Raw genomic sequence first — 21,679 nt, 5'->3', positions numbered from 1 at the left:
GGACGGCTAATCCCCTCCACACACACACACACACACACACACACACACACACACACACTAATTGACAGACTCACTTGCACACAGGCCTTCATCATTAATGAATGCACACTGATCTATAAGCCACAGAGGGCTAGGAGTCATTAGTGAGAGTAAAGCAGCTTTTATATGCCACTTGCAATATGATCAGATATTCTATGTGGATTTAAAGAAACATTTTGCACAACCGCTCATTTCTTTGTACAGAACATTTTTATGACATGAATAAGTGATTAAAGTGCCTGTGGGGTGGATGGAAAAATATTCATTCAAGAATATTGTATATATCCAGAGACTTTTTAGGGCTTTAAGTTTCCTTTTAACACATAATTTCAACAGATGTAATATAAACTTAGTTCATGGGCAAATGTATAGACTGTGAGCTGTACCCGAGATTCTGAGAGAAACCTCAGAATCTGTTGGAACCTGGTTTCTCTGCATTAGATTACCTCTAATTTCAATGTTGTAATTTGGAGCACATAGTGAATGCCTGTAGAGTCAGCGGCCAGTGCAGCTCCCTTCAAGCCCCTGATACTTTCTGTCTGGCATATTTACAACGTACACACACACACACAAATACACCTACTTCTGAGGGGGCAGCAAAAGGGCCCCTTCCTGTGGGGGGGAAAGAGAGTGCTGAAATCAGCCTCATGAAAGAATAGCCAATTACTATCCACTTGGCCATACACAATAGTGAGAAAAAGGAGGGAGGGACGAATGGAGCGAGGGAGCAGGGGGATGTAGGGGCGGAGGAGTGGGAGGTCAGCGTTTGAAGTTTCACCATAAAAGCCATCCTGAAAGGAAACACGAAGTGACCCCTCCTCCCCCTTCTATCCACCCCTCTCTTCCTTGTGGCCCGGCCCACTCCGCTCTCCTCCTCTACATCTCTCACCCCTCCCTTTGTTTCTGTGTACAGAAAGTGCCCCATGGATGGACCAGGTGTATTTTATATTACTCCTTCATGTGCTTCAAACAGCCCAATCTCAACTCAACCCCTCCTCTCTTTATCCACGTCTCCTCCCTTTCTCTTCTCCCCATTTACCAGCCTGTTGCAAGGCTATAAATCACTAGGAAGACCTGATGGGCAAAGGAGGGAAAAACACACGGAGAAGGCAGCAAAGACACAGGAGACAGGGAGCTGGGTGGGGAAGAAAAAAGTTGGGATAAATCACAGATGAAGACACAACAGGAGGGTGGAATGGTAGACTCAAAAACGTGATCAATTAAATCACCACAGTGCACGCAAACAGTCTCAACATCATTAAACTAAAAATCAGTATTATTTTTAACGTCAAATTCACAAATATGGTAATTTTTAAGAAGCTTCCCGTTTCTAATGTCTACAAATGCTTGTGCCATTTTTTGTTTTCACTTTAGAGACTGTTACGTGTATGTGCATGAATAATGTACAGGTGAGATTATGTTTGCGTGCAGAGCTTTGAGGCTTGAGTCACAGCTTCCAGCTCCACAAATGCACATGGACACTGGTGGAAATGGAACATTTTGGATTTTGGTGAATTCATGCATAGTTTCAAATTTATTTTTCAAAGATGTCTTTTGGAATAGATATAATACTTTATCAGTAGCCACTTAAATACATGCATTTAGGAAACGGCTTACCAAAACCAGTTTTTTGTTTTTTTTTGCTACCTATGACTGGTTTCCAGCAGTAGATTTTTGAGCACATTCTTATCCTGTTAAAACATTTATTTATACTTGAGTTTAGTAATGGAACTTGGGTCACAAGTGCTAAAGAAATAGCAAATTAGCTTTTCTGAAGCAAATTTAATTTGTTGTTGAAATTACTGTATGAAAAAGGATCAAACTGGAAATTGTGAGAGTATGTACAGGAGCTGGTTAGAGGTTGATGTCTCTGATTTCTGCAGAGGTTATGAATGTGCTGTGAACATTTGAGGAAATTAAGAGCTGAGTGGATATTTGAAGAGATGAGAGAAGCACACCACTGGTAAGAGTGGTTAGGAAGAGAGGAAGGAGATGGTGAGCGAAGCAATAGAGAGAGGGCAAGACTTTTAGTAGGCAGGAATTAGCCTAAGCCTGCGTTGCATTAAGCACTAATGGCATCATGGATGATTAGGGAACACGCACATGCACATACAAAAACTCACACACACACATAAGAGAACCAGACACCCCCTACAGAGCAGCCCAAAATCTGGTCAATTTTATAGAGCCACAATTTATTACCAACTTCCTCCCGTCCTTGTTTTTGAGGCAGTGCTTCAATTTCACAAGCATCTCAGCGTGCACATCTGACTTCTTTTTTTTTTTGACAACATGTGTAACTTGGATGTGCGTGTGCAATAATAGTGCACGTGTCCAGTGTGTGTCTGCAGAAGACTGTGGAGGGATATTAGTCACGCCGTGTGGTAATGGGCCTCATTTTGCTCTCATTTTCATCTGCGGTTTCTGTAATGACAGGGTCCGTTTGCCTCTGCTGATCAGGACAGGAAACCCTGTAGGGGAGAAGTGCTGTAAATAGCGGGAGACGGTGGTCAACTGTTTTTAGCAACAAATTGCTCCCTTAGTGAGGAGTTTGTGAGTTGTAATTGACCTGGCTCTTGTATTGATCAACTGATTGCCCTCCAAAGAATGCGATCAATAGGTATGATAATATGTCTAAACCTTTCTTAAAGCAGCAGCAGCAGCGCCATAGAGTACATTCAACTCACAACTCGTTTGTGAAATGGCTTTATTGGCTGGCAGATATAGCAAGGCCAAAATAACATTATTTATTGAATTCTCAGACATAATGGTCACAATTAAAACTACACAGGTCTACCAAAGGTTATTGTATGTGTGTGAGTGAAAATGTGTGTTGACATAAGCCCTCCCCTTGATAAACAAATGCCAGAAATGATGTAAACCTGAATTGTTCAACACAAATCTATTCTTAACTGCACACTTAACCTCTATATGAATCAGCAATAATGTGATTCAGTGTTTGTATTGCCCCCAACTTTATCCTCAGATTTGTTTTTACCACATCAATGATTTCAGTCTTCATAACACGTACTGCACAACCTGTGCAGATTGTTCCCAGAGACATGGGGGTGATCTCAGAAAAGGGACATCTTCCTGTCTGCCATGGTAACTTAACATGCGCAGAAAAGGTGGCGATGAGTCAGCTTCAGTCTCAGTGTCACTCTGCCACCTCATTTGCACCTACGTCCATAGCACTCTGCACCTTCTCAGTCAATGGAATTGGTTATTGTAAAAACATGCACCATCAGGTTTGTGTTTGTGGCGTTGAAAAATGTCAACAGGAACAGGTTAACAGGAACAGCCTGTCTTTAACCTGCACTTTTAACTGTTGAGTGTCATCTGGTGAAATGGACTGTGTTCAATTTACTTGAGATGTGCCTGCTTAGAAGGCAAAATGTCAATATATTCTCCACTATTTAGCAGTTGAATCCGATTTTTGCCAGAAGAAAATTATTCCTTTTAGAAAATGGCATTTACCAGTTGTTGTGACATTGTGCAATTTATGTATTTTTTTTCCCCAGAAAGTTCCAGAATTGCTTTTAAATGGACCATAGTGAGATTGTGTTGTCAGATGGTCAAACATAGATCTTCTCAGTCTCGTGTTGATCAGCTTTTTTTTTTTATTTATTTATTTTTTTTAAATTAAACTTTGCATTAATGCATACACTGGCATTAGTTTTCACTCTTATATTGAATCACAGTCATATTATACCAAACCTAATGATATGAGTTTGATGTTTTTTTACAATCTGTGGTTACATTACCTCCATGACGGGCGTGGCTGTTGTTGATACTGCATATCTATGTCAGCAGCTCATTGTACAAATGATAGCCTTAAACTCTAATAGTCTGAAGCCAGAAGCCGAGGTATGTCTAGTAAGAAGACATTGCTCTTTTTAGCAGTGCAGATTTGCCATACTGACACAGAAGCCAACTTCTATTTCAGGAGATAATTTAAACCTACAGAGAAATGAAGTGGTGATTGGAATCCCCTGTGTTAAGTGGAGGTTCACTGTTGATGGTAGAAAAGGGGAGTTAGTGTTGGTAACCGGAGCCCCTGTGGGAGAGTAAACACGAAGCCATGATCAAAAGCCTCTTCAGTTGGGTGGGGTTTGCAGGTGGCCTTTGCTACTTTGCCAAAGCTTTTGTAAGTATAGAGGGTGGGAAAAAAAACCATGGAGAGCAATGTGCATATTGTATTGTTCTGTGCTGCAGTCATTCATAACTTTGATTGCTGTAGACGCAGCAGAAGAATAGGAGATGTACAACAATTGACAATCCATGTTTTGCCGTCATAGACTTTAACGATTTATACACATGTGTAATAAATTGCTGGTCATAACTTGAGCTTGAGCTTGAGTAGGCAATTACTCAGCTGCCTTGTCTGTTTCTCTTTAACTAACTGCATCTTCCCCTTTCTCAGTTTGTTTAGAGTTTGACCAGTACCCATGAAATAAAGCGTATCCGCTTAGGAAGGAAGTTTTTGTTACATCTGTGTTTTTCCTTGTATTCTTTGATAAGATGTCTCTGCTTCACATTTGGCAATTCAAGGTCGATCTTCGCGCAGTTCTGAAAATGTCTCATCTAACATCTGGTTTTCCTTCATTTCTGTTTTCCTATCTTTAGCGTCTGGTCTCCTGGTTTACACTGTCACCCCATCCTACTTTTCTACTCTGTCTTTCTTACACTTTTTATACCCAGTCCATCTCTCTCTCTCTCTATTTCTATTCATTCCTCCCTCTGTGATTTATTGGCAATGAATCAGGGATGAGGGAGATGGGAACATTCAGGGAAATGGCTGTTTCCGGCCAGACTTCATCACATCAGGATGGGAAATGGTTGGAAGAAAGTGTGTGTGTGTGTGTATTTCTCCATCATTAAACCAAATGGGAATCGGCTCAGGTTGAATCCTGCTCTGTGAGCCACAATCCTGTCATTGACAGTAAATGAGCTGAGATTTTGCACTCATCAAGTTCACAAAATAGGACCCCTCCCACCCGCCTCGACACCATGCACTATTTGAACAGCACTTTATATTGGTTTACCTATAGCTTTAGGCTTATGGTTATGGTTAATTTTAACTGTGGTTCACTTTGAAGCCGTGGACAGACAAGCGGATTTAGAAGGCTGAGTAGTTACTCATAATGGAAACTTGGATTCCCAGCCGGGCCTGTAGTCAATGACCAACATCTCCATTAGAGGTCATTTATGAAATGATATAACATTACTTGGCTTCCTTCTCTCAGCCAGTATCTCCTTCCACTTATGATTCTTTGCCTTTGGTGTGTCATAGGCAGAAGCTTCTAATAGCAACTGAGTTTGTTTTGACACTTGACTGTGCTTTTGTGGCTCTTATCCATAAATACTCACGTACTGTTTGAGAGGATTCTATGCAGAAGTTAGTGGTATTAGTAGAATCAGAATGCTCTGCAGCATAATTGCATATTACAGACTTTACATGGCCAAACCATGTCCACGTTTTATGTCTGAACTCGTCAGAATGTCCTGGTTCAGTTTCAAATTCACTCAAAACCAGTAACATGTGGTCCATAAAGAGTGCTTCTTTGCAACATAACAAAATAAACAATAGAGCAAAGTATGAAAGCAATGTAGTAATAAAACACAGTCCTATTACCAGCAGAATAAACACTGTAAAAGACTAGAGTGAATTAAGCTTGATCTACTATCACCTATGATAATGAGTTTTGTCATTTTGAAAAGCAGACAAGGGGTTCATGGACTCTCCTTTTCATCTGAAAGGAGGAGGAGCTATAATGAAATAATAAATGGATGGTGAATAGACGAAAAGATTAATGCTGAAATTTTACTTTAAACTGCAATATATCGGTCCCCTAAAAACCTTGATTGCACTCAGCAGGAAAAATGACAAGTCTATTTAGAGGCTACTGGTTTTCCTCTCCTGTTTCTTCAGTCACAGCTACTGTCTTTGCCTGCTTCCAAACACATCTGCATCACATACACATGACAGGTGTGCTTTTGGCAGAGATCCTTATTATGTCACATCACCTGCTCTGAAAAAAAGTAAAAGTCTTAATGACAGTCACCAAACAATAATGCCACCCTAAACTGTGAGGGACACAAACGTTCCATGTGTGCTGCCTCTTTAATGGACAGATGGATGTGAGTCTCCTCTCACTGGTGTGAATAATTGGAACTCAGCTTGAGAAACTGTTGTGAAGAAATTGAAAGGGGAAATGAGTGGAACAGCAGCAGCAGTAGTGCAGATGTGCAAACCATTATATTATGACACCAGTAGATTGACCCACAACAAGGACAGAAGTACACACATGGTAGCTACAAAAGAGCAGATCACAACATTCCTCTTGAGTGCACTAGAAAGAGGATTCCTGGAGGCTCAACTCATAAGCTCAGATAGTGACCAATCACATGAACAAGAGGGGATAGAGGGTGAATCCAAGACATTTACAGAAACAACTGCGCAGGGGTTGGGTAAAAAAACAGATCAATAAAAGTATTGTAGTGGCTTTGTCATTTTCTGCAGTATCTCTTTGAAAAGTGCCGACTGGGCAGAAAGATCGTGCGAGAAATCAAGGGATCAGTGTGGCAAACAAGTGCTGTTTGATTCACCCTTCTCTCATACCGGCTTCGAAATCGATTGAGCTTTACCTGCCAATAAAACTGTCCGGTCTGTTTGTTTGCCTGTTTGTGTAACTATTTGAGTTTGTACCTTTTTGTTTTCCATCAAGTCAATCAATCACATTTTCTTTGTACAGCTCATTTCATACAAAGTAGTAACACAAATAGAATAAAAAATATATAAGGATAAGACACAAATTGTGCATCCATTAACCACCTATGCAAAAACACTAGGAGCAGCACACAGCGAGGGGAGGGATTATGATCGATAACAAGTATGTTCAAGAGACCAGAGTCTGAAAATCTGAGGATTTCTGAGGGTTTCTGCACAGTAAGCGGGTCCTCTTGAAGCTAGACTATTAAGTGATAAGTGACAAAACGTTGGATGTTTAATGTATAATCATTAAATCAGATAAAGCCACATACACTTAAAGAGACAGGATATCGCTGTAAAAACTGAACATATTAAGTGTATTTATCTGACAGTTTAATCGCATCAGGCTCACCTTGTAAAAACCTCCTTACTGTTAATTTTTTTTTATATACAAAAAGCTAAGTACTAAAAGCTACAGTAGATACCAAAAAGCTTATGGAAAAAGATGAGTTAGAGGAGCAAGTTGACCTATCAGCATGTGTCGCAGATGGGAAGAGAGGAGAAAGAGGAGATGGCTCAATCTTTGCCATGTTAATGAGGGAGGAGCATGACAGAAAGAAAGTGAGATGGAGTGAGCGCAAGCGTGTATTTGTCTCATTTATCACTCAGCAGCAGTTCTGTTGTCGGGGTCACCTGAAGCTCACAGCCTGTCTCATCTCGTCCAAGGACTCCCTATTGTCTGCATGTGTGTGTTCGTGAATGGGAGGTAGAAATTAAAAAAGAAAAAAAAGAAAAAAAGGACGAAGGCATAAAGGGATCACTAGTCAGGGTTGACGATGCTAACAAGCTTTTTCATGGCAGGCATGAAGGAGTTTAGAAATACCACTTAGTCCTTCATGACTCTCAGGGGAACTCTCCTATGCACGCACACACAAAGACAAGGTGAGGCGAAGAGTTTCGGGTGGGGGGTAGAGGTGTTGGGGGGTAGTTAGGGGTAGTTATACAGAACAAGACTAACAGGCTTCTCACTGAAGTGGTCAAAAAGTACACACATACACACACGCGCATGCATTTTGAATCCCAGAAGCATTTGAGTGTCATTAAAGTGCAGCTGTGTTTGTCTTTCCAGCACACATGGAAAATGCATCAGCAAAAGAGAGGGAGAGAGAAAAGAGAGAGAGAGAGAGAGAACACACAGCCTGCTGAATGTGGCTGCCACAAATGTACAAAACAAGAACTGCACTCCCACAACTGTGCATTATTTAGTTTAGAGTATATTCAAACACAAGTATAGGCATTAGGTATAATGCAGTGCTATAAACGCTCGCTGTAGGGCTGTGGTCACAGTGTTACACCCAGTGACTCCTAAAAGATATTGAGTGTAGCGTCATGTTCAATGTTGGGCTGGGCTGTAAAACCGAGCTGGCTTTTTAGTGGTGGGGGAAATGAATCAATGCTTTTCACATAAAACCTGATTTAGGCAGCATCACGTCATAGCTTTCATAGGTACAGTCGGTAATGTCGCGGTAGTGTGTCTGCGTGCGTGTGTGCACATGAATGCTTTGTGCTGAGTGTTAAAACATCTGTCTTTCCTGGGGTGTGTGTGAACATTACCCTCAGACAACCCTGACGCAATAAGGCTTGTCGAAAAACAGACGCATATAGACACGTAATCCATGCCAAGTAATGGCACATAGATGCCGAATATAAAAGAAATCGCTGCGCATGAAACCAATAAAATATAATAGATGGAATCTCATATCTCAGGCCAACTTTTGAGTATGTAAAAACAGGATGACTAGTATTACATTTATCCTAAATTGCTGTGTTGCTTTCATTAAAAAAAGAAAGAAAAAGAGTTTATAGTTCTTGTTGTTATTGAATAAAATGCTCATCGTTCCTGCAGAATCTCAAGGTGATGTCTTCAAACAAAATTGCTCATTTAAACAAGATTCATCCCATTCACTCACACAAAACACAATGACCAAACACCACAGAGGCAATACAAATAAAACTGTATTCTAAAATGACTTCTGAACAAGTCATAATGGGTATAAGGGCATTGTATCACAAGGAAAAAAAGCTGTTTGCACTGCCTTTCACGTTGCCAGGGAATGACAACATGACTACTGCCTTAATCTTTCCAAAGGTCTGGTGTAATGTAGTACTAAGACAGTCAGACAGATGCATGTAAAAACCATTCACTTGTTGCCAGCAGCCATACTGCAGGCGACAGCTTAAGCTCCAAAACACCCCAGTCTGGGAAATAATGTGCTGCCAAGCTGGAAGTGGTCTTATCATCGGGGAGGGGAAAAAAAACGAAGGATTGTCTTCCTGGGTTTTTTTTTTTTTAATGCAAAGTAAACAACAGGTTTTGCATTACTTTCCATCTGTTTTTCTGTCCGTGCCTCTGTGTGACGCTCTGTCTTTTCTCTGTCTCCTGTTTCTGTGTTGTCGTGTGTCATGTGGCTGTGTGCGTGCAGCAAATCTTTGTCCACTCGGGCTGCTTAAACCCCGAGTTTAAACTGCACACAGCACACGTACCCCTCTATATGTTACACACAACAAATATGGATGTGTCTTTTGTGTGTCTCCAACTTGAGACAGCCACAGGAAGACAAACTCTGTCTTTAACTCAGAATCTGCAGGAGAATCCGTATTCTCTTTCTGAATTTGACCTTTCATTTTGATGGCTCTGCCTCTCGCTCTCTCTCTCTCTCTGCTATCTCTTCTTCCTCCTGTGTGACTCTGCCTGCCAGTATCATCCCTGTTTCCCTTTTTTTGTCTTTCAGCAGAATGTTATCGTCCCACTGCCGAGGCCATTGCAGGTCCATGTTTGCATTTTGCCCCTATTATTGTTGACATCTGGCTAAGCCTGGGTTGAAATGACAAATCTAAGCTCTCTCTCCCTCTGTGTGTGTGTGTGTGTGTTTGTGTGCACGTATGTGTGTGCGCTCTGACATTTTTTGCCTTCAGTGTGTTTGCTGACATTTAGAAGCACAATCACTACAGAATGGCATGGTAAAAATTGCCAAGATTCAGTAGCAGGAGTTACCCGACAAAAGTTTGTTTAACCCTTCACTCGGTGTGTGTGTCTCTCTCTGTGTGTGTGTGTGCCCTATTCACCCTTATAATTATTATAATCAAAAGCAGAAGACACCCTTGATCATATCTATCCACAGCCCTGTGAAGGAAACGGCTGTTTGGACGGTAGCCACCGTTGTTTTCCTTCTCCTCTGGGATAATATTTAAGTAGGAGCCCCCGGGCTGCGCTCACCCTCCCAAGATTAGGCCAGAACAAATGACGTGAGGAAATTAAACCTGGGTACCCTGCTATTTTCAGCCTTCATCACATTTTATACTCCTGTATTTATCAGTATGTTCTGGCTAGGAGCAGTTGTATATCTGTTAAGTAACTGGATGTACCGGAGTGTGTTTGTGTGCTAAGCATCGGAGCTCAACTGAATTCCAACATGGTGATAATTTTGGACTGAGACGTCATCATTGTACTCGGAATCATGTTCTTGGCAGGATGAAAAATCCCCCAAAGCAAGATGTAGATGGATCACAGGACACCGAGACTCCCCACTGATAGTAATAATAATAATGAGATAAAAATAACACGACCAATTCTGTCAGTTGCTTTAATTTGAGTTAGTTTGTGTGAGCATTTAATCCTAATGGATGTATATGTTTAAAAGAAAATAAAAATGCTTGCTTGCATTTGCAAAGAACAATAAATGTTTATGTTCTGGTGACTTCAAACAAGTGAACATGTCACTCACTCACTCAGTACAATGAGGTCTAACGCCCATATTTATGAGCTATGTCGAGCACTGAATACAAGGTATATTTGTTAGTATGATTAATTCATAGTGGCTTTTACATGGGGTTTGTTTGTCCGTGTGCAGTTGCACAAAAGTGAGTCTGTATCTCGCTGTTCTCCCCCAATGCTCTCTCTTTGTTTAAGCTGATGTCCAGCTGTTTGGATGTGTCACTGCGCTACAAATGCTACAGATATTTGTCTCTCGCACACAAACAGCACTCCTTTTGTTCTTACTTCTGTCCTAAAGGCCACTGTCTTTTAACTGAGGCCGCATGGGTTACGCAGGGGCAGCCACTGCCTAGACTTGGGTTTAGCCCCCAGTTGTGACTCTCTATGGTTGGTTATAACACATGTGTGAGGTAGGTGGATCTAAGGCCCTTCCAGTAAATATGAAACTGAGACAATGAGGAGGAGGCCAGTGCCTGTTTCTGCCTCCCTGTGACAGGAATTATCAAAGACCGTCCTAAGCTGTGCTTTTCGAAATGGTGAAGAAAGGGGTGAAAAGATAAAAGAAACTGAAATGTGTGCAGTGTTTGAGGAGTTCTCTGTGTCCCCACTAGGAATGAAACAATAGATAGTGGGAGGGGAAGGAATGGTAAGAGGGAGGCGAGGGAGGAATCCACTGGAGACGGCTAGATTTGGCTAGAAGCGTAGAGTGCCAGAGATTAATTAAACGTACCCTGTTTTGGAGGTGTGTGTATGTGTGAATGACTGTGAGTCAGAGCCTGTAATGAGAAGGAGAGAAAACACATTAATTGCCTCCATGATCAATGCCAAATTGCAGGAACATAGCATTTTACATAACAAACAGCACACGCTCACAAAAGCGATTATGAAGCAAAAATGTATCTGATGAGCAGCGGAGCACATGCCTCATGCACACATGTGTCCTGTTTGTTTTTTCCCCCCTCTACTACCAGGTCATGTATGCGCTTTTTAAGCTTAACCCCAGGTTTGAAACCCCGCTCTGGCCTCTTGCTAAGCTCGCATTGACCCGAGGCCGTGAACCTGAAAGTCATGAAGGTGGGGGTTAAATATCGGGTATTCGTATTCACGCTGGTAGCTGGTCGTCACTCGTTTTATTATACACGCTCAAAGATGTATTCAGCATACTTGAGGCACACAGACTTGTGTGTTTGCAGTGTGTCGCACGTGCCGTGAATATTTTGTTTGCCATTATGTTCATACTCGTGCTTAGTGAACAGTCCTCCCACTTTAACTGTTGACATTAACAGTGTTCGCATCAGAAGGTACGCTGATGACACGGTCGATCCCGACAGTCCTCGTGATTTCAAGGTCACGAAACGTCAGAACCTCGATTTCACCTTTTCATTTGTCCCTTTGTGTCTGACGCACTCAAAAGCTCTCTGCATGTCTTGAGTCTCGACGGTGATTAGTCTGTCAAGATTCAAGAGTTTTATTTGTCACATGCATCGTTACTCTCATATAACCCACAGTGAAATGTAACCCTGAGTCACTCTAAGACTGTAAACAATTATTATAAAGAAATATAAAGGAAATCAAGATTAAGAAACTATATTTCTTTTGTCTGGTTTGTCTGGTTATCATTAAAAACTAACCGGCTCCAATCTGATGCCTTAAGATTTGTTAAAACTGTCTGCATTCAGGTTATTGTCATGGAATAGCCAGACCCACACAAAGAGAAACACTATCAAAAACACGTACACCCTCATCCCTCTCTGTAAGGATATGGTAACTGTTTATTGAAGCAGTTTCCAAAGAGCAGAGTAATGCATTGGTGCTTTTGCCAGGTTGTACACTCTGTGTCTGCGTGACATACATTCTGTCATACGCCAATTTTCGTGGGGTTTTCCGCATGAACCTTTTAGACCGCACCTTTAGTTTGAGCCCATACTGACACATGCCCCATATAGCGCACTTTCCAGTCCAGTGGCTGGCGTGCAATGAGGTCTGCTGGTACCTACACACTGACAAGTCGGCGCTTAAAGAATACAAGGACATACAAAAGAGAGAAATCACTGCCAGTGAAATGGAACGGTAGACTGATGATGAGGGCGAACAGAATGCACACAGTCACACCTGTAGGTCATCGCTGAGGTTGTCTGTCTGTGACCACCCTTATCTGTGAGGTCATCACCAAGCAGGTGTGACATCATTTGAGGAGATGATAACAAAAGGAAAGCTCCTTTATAACAGCTGTAATTTGTGACTCAAAGATAACCTTTCAGCATCTTCACCCCGTGTGTGTGTGTGTGTGCGTAATCGTGTGCATGAGTGCTTTCTATGGACCATTACCGGAAATTATTTTACAAATCCTGTAATGTCAGCAGGCCACTTTAAAATGTCTTTTTAAGCCGCATGAAACCGCAAGATTGCAGCATCCCGTCCCCGCTGTGTGTGAATTTATTTTTCTTTCGCCACTTATCGTATTTATATGATTTATATTTACAGTGCTCTCTCGTTACTGCTGTATCTCTTACTATATTCTCCCACACACTGTCAAGCTGCTGTTTCTGTTCTGGAAAAGGTAGAAACACTCAGTCCGGGACATTATTTCTTGCACTTTAACTTAATTCATTGGAGAAATACGCAATATGTTACCATTTAAGAAGAGTGGTGGGTAGGGATTTCAGGGAAATGAATTTGAATTTGCCAAGGTTTCACATTTCCCAGCCACTGGCAGTTTCTGTACGTTATTTGATTTTCAGTGTGTCTCTTTTCAGTGTTTCGTTCCTGGCCATCTGCCCCATTTTGTCGTGCATTTGGGTTCCGTGCAGCTGTATAGAGCAATTACAGGCTAATTAAAAGTGCACATATTTGTGATGCTATTTATGCTGTCATGGCTGTTGAGAGAATCTTAACAGCTGCCTGGTGTTCTGTTCCTCCTCACGACATGAGCCTGCCGCTGCAGTTTGTGGAGATAAACGTTTGGGCCCCTAAATCAAGTGTAAAATAAAGACGGACGGAAAAAAAGATAAAGGAAGCAGGGAGGGGTTTTTAATTGGAGGAGCCAGACGCACAGTTTGGACCAGTGAAAGGGAGTTGGTATGGAGACTGTGAGTCGTGCAGACAGAGGCAGAGAGGGAGAGAGAGAAGGATTAGAGGGAAAGAATGAGTGAAACCTTAGCACCTGAGGCGACGTGGGCTGAGGCCTTTAGCTGCTGGTGCCAGAGTGTGTTTTTATGAGCCTGTGGTCAGACAGAAATAAAAGGCAGCCGAGCAGTTGAATGGCATCACACATACACACGGTTCAATGGGCTCTCAGAAATCACAGTTTGGTTTTATAATGTCACACGTATTCAATGTCTCCAACCCCCATAATGCAGTGTGACTGAACAAGCGGCGGACCACGGAGGTAGGGAGTGAGAGGAGGAAGAGAAAGGAGGACAGGGATGAAAAGAAAGAATTCACAATACTTTTGTATTCCATTTAATGGCAGCAAGAGCAAGGGAAGAGCTTCTCTTATGTTCTTTGGAGACAAAATATAGATTTTATGGTCACTTAGTCCAATAGTTAACTTTTACACATTCCTACTGGTGCCTTTTCTATCTTTTTATTATCTTCCTTGTCCTATGTGCTATCACTGTTTCTTCTTGTCGACAATTTCTAGTCATTTTCCTTCTTTTTTTTTCTTCTTAATACCATCCATTTACAACTACTTTTGAAGGACTAAAGTTATAGATATAGGCTGGCAGTTATAGCTCTGCAGAAAAGTAAGTAGAAGCAGAAACACAGGCGACGGCAGTGATGATTCACTTCGCAGAGGTTGTCTGAGGCGGCTCGTGCAGAACTGTGATGGTAAATGGTGAATGACCATGAAGGAGAGCAGGAGACGAGCGGATCATGAGCCTGCTTAGCACATGAGGATGTGAGAGATAGATGAAGGAAAATGGAAAGATTTCAAATTAATCTTGCTAATGCATAATGGCTCCTTAAAAGGAACACACGCTCGCTCTCCTATGCACGGCACAGAACGCAGAGAGTGGTACTCACTGCAGTTGCTATGGAAATACTGAACAAGTGATGGATTGTTGAAATGGCACAGAATAAAATGTAAAAATTTCCCTTCTTTTTTTTTCTTCAACATTTGGACAATCATTTTTCATCTCTGACACAATCACAGAGAAGGAAGTGGTGCAGATTTTTTTGGTCACTCTTAACCACGTCTTAATTGCAGCCTGATTAGTGTTTAAAGGTAGAAATATCACAATAAAGCGTCATTTGAGTGTAAACACAAACACATTGCGAGCAGCAGCCTAAGAGGTCTGACTCATTTTGTTCTGTACAAACATGCGACAGCATGAGCATGACTAATATTGCTGAGACCCATATTTTCTTACACCCACACACACATGTATGTAAACACACACACATAGAAATAACTTAACTTAAACCTGACACCCTTAAAAAGGCCTTTAAAGTTGTACAGACTAGGGCCATGTATTGGAATCTGGCGATATGATACACATCTGCAAACAGGGAAGACTATGCTAAGTGATGAATACAATATTTTGCAATATATTGGGATATTGTAAGCAGGGCTATTACACACACACATGCACACACACACACACACAGCAGGGAAAGAGAGAGAGAGAGAGAGTACTTGAGGGAAGACACGCAGCTAAATAAACGCAGGTGGAATCAAACCTGCAGGGTACCTTGACCCATGAAACTCAAATGTTTTCAAAATGCTTCCCATTCATGTAAAAACCATGTACACATGCATACGCAACCACACACACACAGGTTTTGCACAGCGCCAAAGCCTCAGGAATCAGGTTCTGCCTCATTTGGACCAGGTTTTGGTCCCCATGAGTACTACTGGTCCTGACAAGGTCAATGTCTATACCAGAAAAGGTCCCAGAAGATGTAACAAAACACATCCCGACACACACACACACACACACACACACACACACACACACAAACACACAACACCACCTGCAATCTCACTCACATGGACATCATAAATAAAACAGTGGAAAAAAAACACGCGTACATGTAACCGCTGACACAAGCCGGCCCTACGACAATTCTATATTGAGATGAGCTTTTGCGAGGACCTCTGGGAAATATGCCGCCGAAATGTCCCCGTCACACGCTGACCTCCAAAGCTTCAACAGAACAATGACACACACACACACACAAATAACACACATGCACGTTTCGCCACAGTGACCGACAGCTCAATGAGACAAGCAGCTGCAATAAGGAAGTAAAAACACTTAAAGTCCACCACAAACTATATATATATATATATACAGTATATATATGACATTAAGTGTCTATAGCCTAGTTTAATATATATAAGTGTGTGTGTGTCAAAAAGAGAAAAAGTATGTTTTGGCTTTGCCACCATTGGCATTCCTCAGCTTTGATGGACAGTATGTGAATAAAATGCTTCTTTCATGTGACAGAACTTGGTGTGTGTGTGTGTGTGTGTAAGATAGTTTCACATGGTTTGAGATAGTAGGGAATATGTTTCCCTCTTCAGTTGTAAAGTGCTTTCAGCACCGCACTATTAAGGGCTATTGTTAAAGTACCCATGACCTGGTCATGGCCTGGGACAGTGTGTGTGTGTGTGTGTGTGTGTGTTTGATGTTCATGTGCCAAGTGTTCTTCAGACTCTATCCATTAATAAGGGAGTACTCAGCCATGGAGTTCACCTTTTCCCCTGTAATTGCGCTGCCCCCACCCCCCCTTCCTTCCCCCGCCACCCCATTCCCTTCAACCGCACACACACACGCACACACACACACACACAGTCGACTTTAAACTACACGATCAGTGCAGTACATGTGATGTTTTGTTTCAGCGCCTCCAATATCCTGTTTTTTAATCGCTATTCCATGACAATAACCTGAATGCAGACATTTTTAACAAATCTTAAGGCATCAGATAAATTGGAGCCGGTTAGTGTTTAATGATAAATAAATATTATGCTCAATAACGACATTGTGTTTCGTGGTACCTGACGGTACCATGGTAGTCTGCCTTTGCTGCGTCATTAGACCAAAAAAAAAGAAATTGTGATCCCAAGCACGAGTCACATATGCACTGGAGCCAGTTAAAATAAAGTAAAGTACGGCATGTTCCCTCGAAACGTGGAAGTATAAAAGACAGTTGTTTTTGAAGTCCCCTATTTTGTAAAATGTGCTTTGTTTGTGGTGATTTTGAATGCAGATGTTATGTGTGATGAGGCAGATTTTCACGTTTCTGTCTATTTGTGTACACACTGTACACTGTGTGTGTGTGTGTGTGAGGGAGAGAGAGAGAGAGAGAGAGAGAGAGAGAGAGAGAGAGAGAGGGAGGATAATAATAACAACTTAGAGAGTTTTGTAATGTAGCATCATTGACCACGATGCTTTTGGAGACGCTGATATAAACATATTGATTTCTACTATAAGTACACACAGCACAACGGGAACAAAGTACTGTAGTGGTGTGTGTGTGTGTGTAAGCAGTGCTTTATTGCCGAGGACCTCCTCACTTTTCAAAGGGTGGTAGAGTGAGGAGATTATGGGTGGGCCCCAAAGAGACCCTTAGGAGATGGAGACGCCACTTCAGACAACACTTAGCCCTCACAACATGGAAGGAGGAGGGACACAGGGAGGACAAGGAGGAGGAGAGTCAACAGAGGGCAACGGAAAAGACTGGAGATCAGACCTTTGCATGGACTTAGATGATCAGCAGTGTGTGTGTATGTGTTTTTGTTCCCTCTTTATGACCTTTTCTGGCATGAACACATGACTTTGTCAGGACCAGTAGTCTTCATGGAGACTAAAAACCTGGTCATAATGAGGCAGAACCTGATCTCTGAGGAACTGGCTAAGTTTAGGGATACAATTAGAATAGTGGTTATGGTTAAGTTTTGGGATGATGCTTTGTTTAGGAGGTCCAAATGAATGCAAGTCAATGTACTAAGTGTCTTAAGAAGAATATCTGTGCAAACCTGTGTGTTTGTGTGTGTGTGTGTGTGTTTGAAGCAGCCGTGGTAGTAATGTTTGATTTGAGCATTTGCCAACTAGCGTCTAGGTGTTATTCCCTCTGCTCCAACAGCTACATGCTGAAATATGTCCTGGTTTTAGGTCAAGTATTTCCCAGCAGTACTAAGGAGGACATTTACAAAAGACAGTTTTAAGTGAATTGACTGTGTTTTAAGAATATATATATTACCCTAATCCAGCTATTTACTCTGTTCTCGCTGGCTGTTAACTCAAACAGGAAAAAGGTGTGCTCTCTGTCATCTACCTCTTTCTCATTTTCTTATATGTCTCTTTGCTCTCTCTCTCTCTCTCTCTCTCTCTCTCTCACACACACACAAACATTTTATGCCTATTTTCACATTTGTCTCCAAGGAGCCCTCAGACATTAATTGAGTCCCCAGACTGGGAGCAGAGAGAAAGTGTGGCTGGGATTGCTGGGTGTATCTAGCAGAAAGAGGCAGGCAAGGCTGGGCACAGTTGTCCCCTGTGCAGGAAGTCGTTCTCTCATATCACTGCCCACATCCCTCCTCCTCGGCATAATCGTCCAAAATCACCGCTCAGTTGCCGCCGTCCCCGCTGATGTTAGTCGTCAGAAGAAAATAGGTTGTTTCCGTGAGATTTCCCTCAGCATCGCTGTACATTATTGCTACTAAAAAGCAACAGTAAAACAGTGACAGAACCTTTTCTCCTTCTAAATTTGTATTCCTTGTTTCAATCTCATTTAAATCTCACTGCAATCAAACAAACTACAGAGAATAATTGCTCTGAGAGATGTCCCTTTTTTTGGCAGTGTCCCTGAACATTGTTGCTCTTTTTTTTCCCACCCCTCTGCAGTTTATTTGAAAAAAAAAAAGATTATTCATTGCTCTCTTTCACTTCTCCTGCTGTCCCCCGTCCAAATGATATTTTCCTCTTCGTCTGTCCTCTTTTGCCTATTTTGTAATATTTCCCAGTTGTATGAGATTGATTTAGTTATCCATATTTATTTAATTACCATTTCTGTTTTATTACAGTATGCTACTGTAAAACTGTGCTAATTGCCTAATGCATCTCCTTTTCATCAAACCTTTCCTAGCACAGAGAAGATAATGAAACTTGGGGAAAATTATTATTTTTTCATACGTGGGCGGACAGTTTGTGACGTGGGGAAAAAAATGTTGCTTCTTACGTATTGTAAAGTTGCCTGTGTGAGAAAAATAACACTTATTTTGCAGAAATCTCAGCGTAGCTTTTGAGGGAGTTTGTATTTGTCAGCACTATTAATCTCACAAATTGTTTTGTCTCCTCAGTTGACGTCGGAGCAGCTGGTGATGCTCTTGGAGCTTCTGTTGGAGGAGTCGGAGCTAAGTACGGCGACAATGCCAGCTCTGAAGAAGACCTACAACCTAAAGAGTCAAGACGCTGAGGTAAAATGACACATTTGCATGTATGAAGACACAAGTTACCTGAAAAATGTAAGAGGAGACATCCTAGAGCAGGGGGTCTCAAACTCAAATGACCAGGGAGCCACTGAAAAAAAATTATATCACGATATTCCTTCATAACATTGCATAAACCATATTTGTGGCAAAACATATGTAACTCGCAAGAAGAAAAAAAACATATACAAATGAAATATCCATAAACATCAAAAACAGACATTTTAAGTTGATTTTAAGTGGCAGGCCACATGAAATAGACTCTGGGGCCAAGTTTGAGACCTTTGTTTTAGAGCAGTCGTTCCCAACCCTTTTTTCCTTGAAGCCCTCTTGCTTGTGTCCAGGACAAACCAGACCCCCCGACCCGAACCCTTGTCCAGGGCAAGCACACAAAAAAGAATAAAGTAAAAAGTTGATATGCAAAAATAAACAGCAGTTGTAGGTTTTTGTTCCTATTCTCACAGTGTGTATAGATTAAAAGTGTCCTGTGCTTCCATTAAATCAAAGTGTTGGTGATAAATAGCTTAATAAATTGAGAAAATTATAGTTTTTATTTGGGTGACACTGACTTCTAATTATCCAGTAGAGTGTCTGTTTGGGATGCACAAATATAATTACATTAACCTCACAAACTCAGAGCAGTCAAAGCTCTGCGCCCCCCCATGTGATCTCTGGCACCCCCCTAAGGGGGGCTTGGACCCCAGGTTGGGAACCATTGTTCTCGAGACTTTTAGAAGAAAAAAGACACAGTGAATCTGTTGTAGCAGCGATTTGTTTGCCCGACACCTCACTAAACCTGGCGGTTTTCTACTTTAATACGTTGGCCATCTGTACATATTCAAGCTCCGACAATCTCCTCTAATCATAAGAAGTAGTTTTCCTCCGCGTTCCCGTCCAGAAACAATGCTTCGTAATGTGCAGTCATTCCCGCTGTAATAGCAGTGATCGTCTTTACAGCCGCCTTTACTGACTAAATCCAAGAAGTATTCACTTCATGTTTTAGTGCTGCTAAAAAAACTTCCTTAATGGTACTATTAACAATGTTTGTGAGAGTGTGTGTGTGTGTGTCTGTTTGTGCTCCTCTGCTGTGTGTGTGTGTCTAGACTTCTCAAGAGTTCCTTACTGTACAGCACAGCTGTGGACAGAGCCCGTAAACAGTCCACGCTAACCTCAATCATTAACACATGGCTCATCTTGAAAAGAAATATTTGGTACATATTTATTTTTTTACAAGTTCTTATCAGTTATACGAGCTGTTTTGTTGGAGCAATACAGTATATAATGAGGCACAGATGTCCGGGCTGTACAGAGCCAGCGCTCTGGCTACGTTACTGTACGAAAGATGAGTTTAATGACATTTTTATTATTTAGATTACAAACTTAAATTCAGAGCCTTTGTTCACGTTCCCGCAAAAAAAAAAAAAAAAAACGAGTTCATCGAACTCTGTATTTTTTTAAATGAATCTCTGTGGATTTGCAGATGCTTCATTATTTTCAGAAACGTCATCGACTTAAGGTTATTGTATTACTTTTCATTTTTCATGATAGACCTCACGCTCACTCCATGTTTGCCCTCAGGTCCAGCTTTAGGTTTAGGGCCTCTTTAGGACTCTTTTCCTGGCAGATGAAAGCAGATTCACCTCTGCAATTTCCAGGAAACGACTTCTTATGTTTTCTAAAAATAAACAGGGCCATTATGGATATAGCCGTGCATGAAAAAACACACATTTACACTCACACAAACACACACAGCTGTACACACCTGTCTCAAGGCAATGGTCGAGCTCTAATGTTGGCAATCTTAGAAGAGCTTAATCTCCTACTTCTTATAATTGTGGTCAGTTTTTTTTGTCTGTGGCTGTGGCTCTTTTTTTATCTCCAGGTCTCGCACAGCTTCCCTCTGTCTGAGACAACATCCCCGTCAGAAGAGCGGTGATTGATCTGTTTAAAATTCTTAGATAAATACAGGACTGAGTGTGGTTCAGCCCCCATAGTCCCTCATTGTTTGCCTCAAAGAGAATGAGAGCTTTTCAGAGTGGATGGATATTGGATTATACTAATGATTGCGATAGTATCTGAAAGGTGGTGGTAATGCATGGACTCAGAATGAACTGAGACACAAACATGCAGCACATCCTCTTATGAGGATCTGTTACAACATGAATGACGAGAGTTTTAATATTTAGTTTGTATTGGGGCTTTTTCTTCATAGCCTTCTCTGGATTTCCCTTCATTAGTCCCAAAAAATAAAGGTAATACATAGTAAATTTACAATCTGGACCTGCGCATCACAGCTAGTAATGTGGAGTCCGCAGCCTGATAAGCTTCGAGGTGCATTCAGTGAACCTCATAAATTCAGTTACGGCTGCTAATGATGTGGTTCGAGCACAGACATATTGTTTAGTAAATAGTAGTTATAAGGGGTGTGTGATCAATCGAAACTTGTGTTCCAATTACGATGAACAGAAACAAAATAATTGAAACAAAACAATTATTACAAACTTACAAGATTATTACTCGTAAATTTAGCTTTTAGTTCTGTAACGGTGTCTGACGTCCTGTCCCACTCGTCATCAGGTAAGACTAAAGACATAATTTATAGTTATTTTAAAGGTCAATCAATAAGGTTAATCAAAAATGCCATTTTCAAAGCCACTTTTAATGTGGAATATATTTCACGTGCTGTTGTTCAAGTCAAAGAGTAATCGTTGAA

General features: G+C 41.4%; 1 protein-coding gene across 2 annotated transcripts in view; it reads left to right on the top strand.

Annotated features, from left to right (window-relative positions):
• aopep (aminopeptidase O (putative)) overlaps positions 1-21,679 on the top strand; it is a 73,206-nt gene that overhangs the window by 35,624 nt on the left and 15,903 nt on the right. For both annotated transcript variants that reach the window (XM_058636061.1, XM_058636060.1), the window contains exon 15: positions 18,838-18,954. In XM_058636061.1, coding sequence (XP_058492044.1) covers positions 18,838-18,954 — 117 coding nt within the window. The remainder of the gene's footprint in view (positions 1-18,837; positions 18,955-21,679) is intronic.

The sequence above is a fragment of the Solea solea genome, chromosome 8, assembly GCF_958295425.1.
Source record: "Solea solea chromosome 8, fSolSol10.1, whole genome shotgun sequence".
Classification (NCBI taxonomy): Eukaryota; Metazoa; Chordata; class Actinopteri; order Pleuronectiformes; family Soleidae; genus Solea; species Solea solea.
The sequence above is the reverse complement of the archived record's forward strand: the minus strand, read 5'-3'. Positions and strand labels throughout refer to the sequence as shown.